The 12,549-nt window shown below is 35.3% G+C and overlaps 2 protein-coding genes across 2 annotated transcripts; one reads left to right on the top strand and one right to left on the bottom strand.

The window, feature by feature from the left end:
• Positions 1-2,766: 2,766 nt before the first annotated feature.
• On the bottom strand, positions 2,767-7,490 carry LOC122315918. The gene is made up of 5 exons (XM_043132252.1): positions 7,085-7,490; positions 5,988-6,200; positions 4,660-4,808; positions 4,510-4,578; positions 2,767-4,419 (listed from the first exon to the last, which is right to left on the bottom strand). The coding sequence occupies exons 1-5, from the start codon at positions 7,271-7,273 to the stop codon at positions 3,042-3,044; spliced, it is 1,998 nt and encodes a 665-aa protein (XP_042988186.1). The 5' UTR covers positions 7,274-7,490; the 3' UTR covers positions 2,767-3,041.
• A 2,853-nt stretch (positions 7,491-10,343) lies between these two features.
• On the top strand, positions 10,344-11,646 carry LOC122292255 (protein FAR1-RELATED SEQUENCE 5-like). Its single transcript, XM_043100530.1, has 2 exons — positions 10,344-10,677; positions 10,775-11,646. Exons 1-2 carry the CDS (start codon positions 10,344-10,346, stop codon positions 11,644-11,646), a joined length of 1,206 nt encoding a protein of 401 aa, XP_042956464.1.
• Positions 11,647-12,549: the final 903 nt, after the last annotated feature.

Here is a 12,549-nt window from a genome sequence, read left to right on the forward strand (position 1 = left end):
ATAAACTCAATTCACAATGACTAAAATTTATCAAATTTTATAAAATTTCTTAAAATGAGTCTACAAGAAGTTTAAATAACCCTACTAAAATAAGGCCATTCTTTCCAAAAATACATTTGGGCGAAACACATGACCTTCCCACTAGAAATCTTAGCTAAAAATTTAAGAATCTTTTCCAAAATACCCTTGGGTGCCCCCCTCCAGTGCTTCTAAGAATAAACCCTAATTCTGGAAATATAATTACCCAAAGACCCCTAGTGGCCGCCCCCTTATTAAATGTAATAATAATTCCTAAAAACCCTAATTCATCAAAATAAAATATATGTGGGTCAAGCATCCTCAAACCCAATTATTCTAGACTAATTTCTATAACTAATAAAATAAGTCATTTTAATTAAATAAACAAGTCAAAGACCTTCAATCACATAAACATGCAGATAATATGGCCCAAATAATAAATTAAATCCTAAGTCATGTTGCACTCTTCTATAACTTGCATCAAATGAATCAAAACTGGTTCTCCTTCCTTGAAACCCATATTATATGTGGAGTCTTGCTAGCTTCATCCCAAATGATTTGCACTCATCATTGATCTTCTTAACTCTTGACCTAATAATTAGCTCATCTGGAACTTACAAATGATCTTTAAGACTAAGTCAATTTTGGTACCCATCAATTTATTTTATTTCTACAGTCGCAAGAAGACCAACCAAAAAGTGAAGAAGATTAAGGCCATGTTTGGATACAAAATCCATCTCAATTCATTTCATTTAATCATACAATTTTCTCAAATTCCTATACAAAATATAATAAACAATTAAATTTTTTCAAATTCTAAAATAATAATAATATTAAAATAAGATTCTAACAATATTTTATTCAACTTTCTTCCAAACTTATCTCATTTCAACTTACTATTCAAACTGCACCTAAGGGTCTGTTTAGATTCATAGTTGATCTCAATTCATCTCATCTAATCATTAAAATTTTCAAGTTTTCAAATAAAATATAATAAAGAATTTAATTTTTTCAAATTTTTAAAATAAAAATAATATTAAAAAATTATATTCTAACAATATTTTATTCAATTTTTAAATTTTTTATTTTTATCTCATCTTAATTTACTATTCATAACTTCTTAATTTTTAACCATGTAGACCAACCAAAAAAGTGATGATGTAGTTGGCTATAGAAATAAAATAAATTAAAGGAAGTTAAAAGGGAAGTGGGATACGTTGTCAGCAAAAAGTGAAGATGCAAAGCAACCAAAAAGTGAAGATATAGACGGCTCTTGAAATAAAAATAGAAAGATGAGTGGGATTCATTGTCAGAGTTTGCGATGTAAAGGCGGATGAGTAGAATTTTCCAACTGTTGTAAGAAAATTTTTGTGCACAAAACTTGTCCAAGATTTTTTCCACCAAACTTGTACTTTGAAAAACTAATTATTCACTTGGGAAGAATGCATACCCCTTAATGAAACATATCAATTGAGAGCTAAAAGTTAAATGAGTTTAGCAAAAAACCTCAACTAAAATCGGCTGGCACTCAAACAATGATAATAAAGTCACATGATAAATCTACAACTATTTTATTACTCTACTTAAAATGAAGGGTCACTATGTAAAATCGAAATTAGTTTTTAATGAAGTGTTACAATTACATTGGTTGATTTAAAACGAGTTGTAAAATAGTTGTAGATATATCTTGAATATTATTAATGATATTTGGAATTACATGAAACAAGGTCGTGAGAACAAGTGTAAACTTATTTCACTAAAACCAAAATATAATAAATCTACAATGAGGGACACTAGAGGGCGAGAAGAAGAAGAAGAAGAAAGGAGAGGGGAAAGAGTAAAGGAAAGACTCTATTTGTATATGAGTGATTAAGATTTTTATATGAAAAATGCTTGGGTGCCCTCTAAATATGCTTCCAAAAGTGTCTATTTTGTATTTTTTTTAAATGTTTAAAGAAATTAGAAAAACAAAAAGAAAAAAAAAATCAAAATACATAAGAGGCACTTTTGAAAAAACATATTTGGAGGGCAACCTAGTATCACTTTTTATATGTAAATTTAATAAAAATTCTATTTATCATCTCATAATGTGACATTAAATGATAGGTTATCCAAACATTTTATAGAGGGCGAGTGGAAAGGAATGAATTGGGTTTAGGTTACCTATCGCCCAGTTCTTACTTTGACCCATTTATTATATTTGTGTGTGCATGTAACAATGCAAAGTTAAAATTCACGCTTATATTTGACATCTAATAGGTTGGACAACAAAATGTTCATCTAATTGGTAATATTTTTTAAACTTTACGTGTTGTTGAAATGTTCATCCAATCCTTTGGCCTACAAAATAAAATAAAAAATGTTGTTGTATTGTGAACAATATTTTTAATAGTAGGGATTTTATGAAGTTGTACCCAATATTTATCAAAATCTGGAATGATGACCAGGAAGATGAAGTACTGCTAATAGATCTTCATAGGTAATTAGGTCTCGGCATACATATCTAATGAATTACACAAGAAACGCCATGGACGTGGAGATATATGAAGTGTTCTTTAAAAAAAAAAAAAAAAAAAAAAAAAAAGAAAGAGGACTGTATCCCGTAATTTATTAATGAATCCTCACTTATGGCGAATGAGTACCATGATCTTTGAATTCCTTGGCGGTTACAATTTTTTTCAAATCATCCAAAAACCAATGAATGGTAAAGCAGATACATGAAGCTTGATGGAATCAGGGAACAAAGAATGAGGACAAATCCATCAAACAGTGCTGTATACTTCAATTAGAAAGAAAACTTCATACAGTAGACAGATGAATAGCAGATATACAAAGCTAAAGGTAAAATGAAACAATGAGCAGGAAAAAAAGAATAAAGAGAATGAATCACACAGACCCACCAATGCTATTTAACACCCAAATATCAAATTAAAATAAAAGAACACTTAAAATTGCAGTACGGACTATGGACAACTGTGGCATCTAGAACTGGTTCGTATACAAGCTCTGCCTGGACTTTCTGGTTAAGGAGTTATGTCTCGGAAAACCTGTAATCTGTTTCTCCTCATTAGTTTTTCCTTCTCCTCAGACATAGAATAATCCCTTCCATTTGCCTTCTCAGATCCACGGCCCTCAAAGTTCAAGTCCATCTTTGGCATTGGTGAGGAGTAAAAGTAATCTGTTGACTCTGGCTTCTGCTGCTGATTGAAATTCATAGAACGCTGCACTGCTAGGTTCCTTGATAAAACTCCAGCCCCAGATGTACCGTTTAGGTCTTTAACATCAAATGATTCATACTTGTAGCTTATATTTTTAATCTGACTCTCTGGGTAAGGACTTTGACACATTATGTTGGTATTCATATTTTCATCATTATATTCCTCGACATTCCAACCATCATAATACTTGTTTAACATGCTTCCACTTAGTAATTCTTGTTCTTCTTCCTCGACCATATCTGCCCAACTTTTCTTATTATTATCGTGTGATGACTGCAGAATTTCCGTGGAGGGTTGATGAAGACCATCTGGCACACCAGGGCTGCCCTTTCTGAAAGATTCTTCACTTGCAATTGGTTTCTCATGACCTGAAATGGTAATTCCAGAACTCTGATCCCAACCTCGATCAACGGAAGATTCTGATGTTCTTGCATAATTCATTGACATAGATTTTATCACTGATTCATCTTTCAATCTAGCTAGATCTCTGCATGACCTCCTCCAGTCCCCATTAACATCTTGAATTGAGTCAGCTTGCACATTTTCAGTGGTTACAGATGGCTCAAATGTAAGTTTGCGACTTGAACTGCGAACTGCATAATTTCCCAATATTTTCCTGCTTTGATAATCATTGTCAAACCCCCATGGCGGTCTTCTTGGTTGTGTAAATAAAACATTCAGGTTCCTTCCAGTGGAAGAAGGGAAAGAATATGCAGTTTTGCAAGTAGGTGTTGCTTCTGTTCCAGTTGAACCAACCCCATTTTCCTTCAGTCTGTTGGAAAACCCTGACATCCTGTCACCAGAGTATTCGAAGTGAGGACCTTTCACGCATTTATCAGCAGATGTTTGAGGAGAGGACTGTAAACTAATTCTTTGTCCAAATGATTTGCATTGTCGAGTCTCATTGCCATGCCAAAAGAAATTGTCCTTGTCCTCAGTTTGGTTCTGACCAAAGGAACCTCTACAGTTTTCATTTGATGGCCCTGGCTGTGACTCCAGGTCAGTCAACATTTGAAGAGCACGTTCATAGGACTTGGCATAAGACTCATCCATCTGTCTATTTCCAGATGAAACTCTTACGTCATGAACCAGAGATGCTGCTTCTGCAATCCTGTTCATGTGCATCAAACAGATGGCCAAGTTGCACTGCTTATTCTTATCCGGTTCCAGAGATAAAGCTTTCCTGAACAGATTCCAAATAATAGAAATGACATTTGTCTGAAACAAATGAGATGTTACACATGTAGATATGATTAGAGTGTGAAAAACTTACCTGTAATGTTCTTCAGCAGCTTTATAATTACTTTGCTGCAAGTAAGCCCAGGCCAAGTTGCCTAGTATCCTGCATTAAAAGAGTATCAAAGTCATGTAAGTTTGTCGGAAAATATAATGTGAAAAGAAAAATAATAGATGCATCATCCACCTTGATACTTCCTGTTCAATAGTTATCTGAACCTTCTTTCCTTGAGATCTAGCTGTCTTTGTCCTTCTTCCACCAAAAGCTATACCATCTTCAATGCGCTTCAGTTTGAGCTGAAGCATCTGAATCTCTTCTTCAATCCTTCCAGATCTCTGCAAAAATATAATAAGTGCACAAACAATTTATGCAAATTACATCCGTGCTTGCTCATCAAATCAAGAGAACAATACATAAGTTTGGGAGGCTAATGGCAAGTAAGTTTGTCTTCAAAGTAATGTAACCAAAATCCATTAACATATATAGGAAGTCAAACTAAATAAACATAAATGCGAAGTCACTTATTAGGGCAAACATCAGAGCTTGCATTTTGCATTCCCAAATTTTAATCCCAACCCCAAAATTGGAATAAGAAACTAACATAGTAGATGAAGCATCCATCAGAAATACAGCATGTGTGATAAAATGTAATTTTTAGTTTTTACCCTCGAACCCCAGATATGGAACACAATGAACCTCTTGTAAGTGTGATAAATTTCTTTCAAATGGTACATAAATCATGGTACTAAGATATTCTTTCCATCAATTCTGAGATGTCTCCATGGAGAACACATTATCAAGCATAGACTGTCACTCCTAATTTCTTGCTAAAATGGTACAATTGATATGTATAACGCATTCATTGATTGTCATCACCTACTTTACTTACATATTTACTTCAGTATTTCCTTGTTTTTCATACTATTTGAATGTAATGGTCTTTACATTTTTCTTGGATCACTTCTGCAAGGTATTATTGGGGAGTAAACTAAAGAGGGTAAAAGGTGGGATCTTACATCAAAATTCCTATTCCTACTGCAAGAAGTATTTGTATGACATTCAGATCATACCAGAGAGCCCTCGATTAACATTCTAGGAGAACACAAGCTTAGACTTATTACGGTTGAAAAGCTGTTCACAAGCAGCTGCACAGATACTTTAATGAACATGACTAATGGCACAACAACTACAGAGGCTTTATTTTCCAAGTAAGACTAAGTCATCAGCAAACAATAGGTGATAAAGAGAAGGACCATTATGTAAGGCGTAGACTGGTAACCTAGCTCTCCATAGATTGTTACAAACGTTACAACTTACTAATCTTTCTAAGGGGATGAAAATGAGAGATTCATAAGAAGAATTCACTTATCAAAGTATAGATGCATCCTGAAGATATCTTCTCACTTTTTACAACTAGCTAATAGTTTCAAAACTAACTGGCTAAAACAGAAAATGATAAACAATGGGCAAGTGAATATATGAAGTAACTATTTACTTGGGAACGGTTCTTTTACCTTGTAGAGCTCGACTAACACATTGTCGAGAGATTCCTGAGAATCATATGGGCAGAGATGACGGAAAGATTTGATAGCTTCGATTGCCTCATCAGATCGATCCAATTGTTTCATCACAATTGACATGTCTTTCAAGGCACTATCAACTCTGTCCCCGGCATTTATGGCAGCCCAGAACATGGAAATTGCCCTGTTCGGATCCTTGTCTATCAACTGTAATTAAAAAAACCAATATTTAATAAAGCAAAGACAAAAAGGGAATGAATCTAGTCAGGATCTCTACAAACAGTGATCAGCACACTTCATATACATAATTTTGCCATTCTAAATACTTGGTTTTTTTTTATTGGCACTGAGTGTCCGGGAACTATGTCCTAACTAATCTCGGGGTTGCATAGGCCTTAGGAGTTTCCCACAAGTGCGCTTTTGGTAATTTAAGAAGAAAATCCACCAATGGCCCCTAGATATTGTCTGCACCAAAGGAGATTTGAACCTTAGATTGGAGTAGCATACCCATGCCCAAGGTTATTCATTGGGTCATCCACTTTTCTTTCCTCAAAAATATTTTCAGTTAAAATTCCATATAATATTTCTTCATAAACAAATGGGACCATATGAAATAAAAATAAAATTCAGCAAAATTGAAAAAAAAAAAGGTTATACATCTAAAAGCATACAAATCAACAAGCTTCAAATACCAAGAATTCCGAGAAGAAACAAATAAATAAATAATGGGTCTTGTAAAATAACCAAATGAGCATGAGCATCAAATTAAACCTAATCCAAACCTCTACAATGGAAAATATTTTCTACCCCAGTTACAAGAAAAACCTGGGCCCCGATAAAGCTACCAAGGCAGGCATTCAAATTATGCAGACTTTGAACACTAGATGTCCATAAAAATCAAGAATAACCAGTAAAAGTAACATTCAAGAATCATGGATTGCAACACAAGAGACGAAATAACAAAATCCAAGATAAAGTTTCTTTATACACGAGAACTAAAGCGACATGAACGAGCATTCAAATCAAACACAGCAAAACACATATTAAACCCCATTAGCCTAAACCATGCCAAAGCATCAAGAATCACTCGCCTGAACATGTTTGGCCCTTACATAGGGAGAATCACCAGCAGGCACTTTATGTATAACATGGAAGAGATCACCATTATTTACAGGCGACGATCTCTTCCTCTCTGACAGCGGCATCATCGGCCTAGGCTTCCGTACAGGTGGCGGAGTCGAGAACCCCCTCGCGGGGAAATTCTTGCCGTTGCTCCACATTGCCTTTTCTCCGAGTACAACTCGACTCTCAGGAAAATCTTTGAACCCGTTTGTTTATTATAGGAGACAACTTATAGTTTTCTTGTGGTAAGGAGACCACTTAACTTTCTTGCGGTAAAATTTCTATTTGGGTCATCTAGGAAAGCGTGAAAGAGTGAGAAAATTTTGAGAGAGAAGGACCGAGTGATGAGAGAAAGTGATGCGAAACGTTGAAAGGCAAGAGAGAGAGGGTGAGAGAAAGAAATTGAAAAGACTTACCGTTTTATAATTACTAGCCGTTAGGGGCTGTGTCACCATTGTTGTGCGTGTGAGTTGCACGTGCGATTTCGCTGGGGACTTTGGTACACATACTGACATAAGTGAAGAAAGCTTAACTATGTGTGCCCATTTTCATTTTTCTCTTCTTCTTTTTTCATATTTTTTATTATTTTTAAATATTTTTAAAAAATAAAAAATGCACTAATACATTAAAATTTATTTCTTTAATCATTATGTAAAGAAAAAAATAAAAAAAATTAAATATATAAATAGTCAAAATAAAGAGACAAACTCAAGAAGAATACTAGCATTTCCAATATCTTAATTTGCACAAGTGATTTTTTTTTTTCATTTTTCTAAAGATAATTATCCATATTATAAGCATATTATAATACTGCTGCAGGTACCCGCCGCTGGGTACCCGTTGCGGAACCTAATGCCACATTAGCCAATATATTTAAAAAAAAAAAATTGAAACCAGTTCGTGCGAAACCCATTTCAAAACCACACCTTCACGCTGCAGAAAACACCCATTTGAAGACCCATTTCAAAGCCGCACCTTCACGCTGCAGAAGCTTTGCGTCCATTGTTTCACGCTGCAGAGGCTTTGCGTCCATTGTTGAGGTACGCGTTTAGAACTTCCTCTTCCTACTGTTTAGAACTTCATATACTTTATGCATTTCGAGAATCCCAGTAGATTGTTGTCGTTGCAGGGTTCCGAAAATGTTGAACTCGGGAAATGATTTGAGTGTGGTGTGGTCTGTATTGTCCACATTATTCTAGAAATCACAATATTTGCGTTTGGGTCTCTGTACAAAATCTAGTGGGTCTCACGTTTGGGTCAAATTTTATTTCATGTTGAAAATCCTCTGTATAGAATGTGTAGTTAGTTGACGTAATTTCGAACTTAAAAACTTACTGCTTGTGTATTTGCATGGCTCCAACGATGGCCATTGATTTTCGGGTTGTGCTAGCCTTATCTCTGGTTGAACAATCTGGGAGAGATGGTATTTTAAGTTTGATGAATGAAAATTACTAGGAAATTCATCTGTAGGCTAAGAGGTAAGAGGAGAAAATGAATGGGAAATATTCATCTGTTGACTAAGTAAGAAGAGTCATTGTGAAAGAAATGAAATTACAAAGTCGTTAACATATCTTGAACAACTAATTTAAGTTAAGTTAGTATATGTTTCCCCTTTTGTTTTTAAAAAAAAAATGCCAAAAGGTTAATAATAATACTTACTTGAATGAATTTTTCTGACTGTTTAACCAAAACTTTATCTGAATCATCAGCATATTTGAAAGATTCTCATCATCACACTTTAGCACAGCTTCTTCATGTATAATATCTTTATCATAAAGATGCCATAGAATCTGTATAATAAAACAACAATGAGTTGAATCAACAAAATAAAATAAGATCTAACTCATCGTCTTCACTTGGGTTTTATGGAACTAAATGATTCATCAACTTTTGCTTAACCTTTTGGCGGCATGTTGATGATCTTGATAATCAGTCATCAACTTGAAAATCCGGGTCTGTAAGAAATTTCCTGGTGCTAAACTGTTCAGCATTTTTTTTAAGGATAAGTATCTTTGCATTTTCACTTCATGCTGGTTTATGGAAAATGTACCAAAATAAATAAATAGTTTAATTGAATTCAATAGTTTTTGCTATTTTAAATTCGAATTAAAACTTCAAATTACTGGTAATTTCAAGTGTTGTCGTTGGCTTCATATCTATCTCCATTTTAATGGAAAGCTAAAATCAGAGCTTATTTATATACATGGTAGTGACGTTTATTTATGTTAGAAACAAAAATTTGAAGTTTCATTCAAATTTGATGAAGGTAGAAATCTAGACAAAAATTTCAATACTTACAATGTTATGGCTGAATCGATTTTGATATTGTTAATTGAAATCAAAGGGTCAATTTGGTATTAATTTGGAAAACTTATGACATTATTTTCATTCACTTTTTAGACCAATTAAGTTAAGTATCACTAAATTTCGGCTCCAAGTTCAGTTGTGTTTATTTCCAAGTTTTTCATTAAAGATGTACTACTTGTAAGGCATATTTTATCTACTTTTGTGGAATTTTACAGTTCATCTCTTCTCATCATGGAAAAAGGGGAAGAGCACTCATCTCCCCTAACACCATCTAGCTCAGATCTCCCAACCACGGGGTGTTATATTTTTAGTTAATTTGTTGGACTATGTTGGGTTGATATCCATGGATTTTGTACATGAATAACTTGTGTAATAACATGTTAGGGCATACCGTCAACTTCTCTAACATTCAGAAATTACATGCACATGCACGGTTACTATGGAGAACTTCCTACGTGGTCACCAGGTCTAATGCAACAGCCAGATGGCTACCAATATCCATGCAATATTCAAGAGGTGATACAATTGTATTCTTGAACTTTTGTAAATTTTTAGTTTCACTTTTAATATTAATGTTATATGTTATTAAAAAAATGCTCCCTTTTCTTTTAGTACGATGCTGGTTACCCAACTTCTGTTATGACTACTGGATTTGCCGCAAACGAAAGAGGTGATATAGAAGACTTGTCTCCCGAAACTGATATCCCATTTACCTCCGCTGAAGTTGAAGAAAGCGGAAAAGATAGAGCAGATGGTATGAAAACTGAGGATGTCGTTGCCGAGACAGCTCAATTAGATGATGGAGTTGGTGGTGACACGATTGAGGAGCCCAAGTCGAAGATGGGGTTTAATTCTTTTGAAGAAGTAATGACTTATTACAAGTAGTATGCTAAGAATATTGGGTTTGGAGTGATGACAAGAATGACTGAGAAGGGAGATGATGGGACTGTCAGATATGCCACCCTCGGGTGTCCCCGTGGTGGGAAAGCCCGTAATAGGACATTGAATGTTGTCAGGCCATGTCCAACAGGAAAAATAGAGTGTAAGGCGAAGATTAATGTCTTAAAAGTTGACGGAAAGTATGAGTTGACAACAGTTAATAACATTCATAACCACGGCCTCAGTCCAAAAAAATCCCGCTTCTTTCAATGTAATAGAGAAGTTTCTGACTCTGTAAAAAGAGTCTTAGATACAAATGATCTGGCTGGTATCCGAATGAATAAGAGCTTCGGATCTCTTGTCGTTGGCGTGGGAGGTTTTGAAAACCGCCCGTTTTGGAAAAGGATTGTCGGAATTACATCGATAAGGCCCGACATTTATGACTTGGGGCTAGTGGTGCTGGAGCGCTTCAGGAATATTTTTTGCGGATGCAATACAAGAATCCTGGATTCTTGCGTCCATGGATTTAGATGACGACGGGAGGTTAAAGAATGTCTTCTGGGCAGACCCCAGTAGTAGGGCAGCCTATGAAGATTTCAGTGATGTGGTTACATTTGACACCACATATCTGACGAATAGATATGGGATGCCATTCGCACCATTTGTAAGTGTAAACCACCACGGCCAGTCAATTCTTTTGGGAGTTGGATTGATATCCAGTGAGGATACGGCAACGTTTGTGTGGTTATTCAAGACCTGGTTACAGTGTATGGATGGTATAGCTCCTAGAGCTATTATTACTGATCAGGATAGAGCAATGAAGAATGCTATTACTCTTGTCTTTCCACAAAATCGACATCGATTTTGTTTGTGGAATATCTTGAAAAAAGTCCCTGAAAAGCTTTCCTCCTATTCTGCCTACAAAAGTGGGATGAAAAATGCTGTGATGAAATGCGTGTATGACACCCAAAATGTTCAAGAGTTTGAAAGCGCTTGGGAGCAGTTAATCACCACTTACAAATTGGAGGAGAATAGTTGGCTGAAAAGTTTATACACTGAGCGTCAACATTGGGTACCGACATTCTTGAAAGATTCTTTCTGGGCAGGGATGAGTACAACGCAGCGGAGCGAGAGCCCAAATGCTTTTTTTGATGGTTATGTTCACACGAAGACAAACTTGAAAGAGTTTGTCGACCAGTTTGTCGACGCTTTGAAGAAGAAAATTGAGAATGAAAATAACGCTGACTTTCACTCATTTAGCTTCACAATTCCATGCATATCTAGATCTCCGATCGAGAAGAAATTTCAAGAATTATACATGAATGCAAAATTCAGGGAAGTTTAGCGAGAACTGCAATGTCTTATAGATTTGGCCCCAGAGTTACTTAAGAGAGATGGTGGTGTAAAGACATATCATGTAGAAGATGAAGTTCATGTGGAAGACTTCACTAAGCTAGTTACATATTCAGTGGACTTTAGTGAGGTGGATACAGTTGCAAAGTGTTTGTGTGGGCTATTTCAGATGAGGGGCATATTGTGCAGGTATATTTTGGTTTTATTTAAGTCTAATGGTATAAAAGATTTGCCAAATCAGTATATTTTGGACAGATGGAGGAATGACATTAAAAGGAGGTACACGTTAATTGACAACAGCTATGACGTAGGGGCTCAACGAGCAGATGCTAACAGATATTCTACTCTGTTGAATATCTGTTATAAGATGATTACTTACGCTGCGGGTTCAAAAAAACATACCGAGAATGCAACACAAAAGTTGTATTCAATGATTGAGTTATATAGTGAGAACCAAGAACCTCCATCAAGAACATGCATGGGTTCCAATATTATTCCTTCGATACCGGAGACAGCTACATGTGCGGGTTCACAGAAAGTACTTAGTCCGCTAGTAGTAAGAGGGAAAGGCAAACCACCATCTCTGAAGAGAGCATCGATAATGGAAAAAGAGATGCGGAAAGTTAAAGCGAAGGCGAAGAATGCAACAGTAAAGGGAAAACAGAAACAGGTACTTCACTATGATACTTACAGTCCAAATATACACATATATAATTGGTTTTATATGTTATTAACGCATTCCATCTATAACATGCACGGATTACTTGTTTTATTTTAGAGGGATGGAGGAGATACACCATTGCCGGATACGAGCAGGAATTTATTTGGCCCGTCTAAAAAAGATGTGTGAAGTTGGATTGTCGCAGGTATATTAACTTTAGAAAGTGTTTTTTTT

This window comes from Carya illinoinensis, chromosome 1, assembly GCF_018687715.1.
Source record: "Carya illinoinensis cultivar Pawnee chromosome 1, C.illinoinensisPawnee_v1, whole genome shotgun sequence".
NCBI lineage: Eukaryota > Viridiplantae > Streptophyta > Magnoliopsida > Fagales > Juglandaceae > Carya > Carya illinoinensis.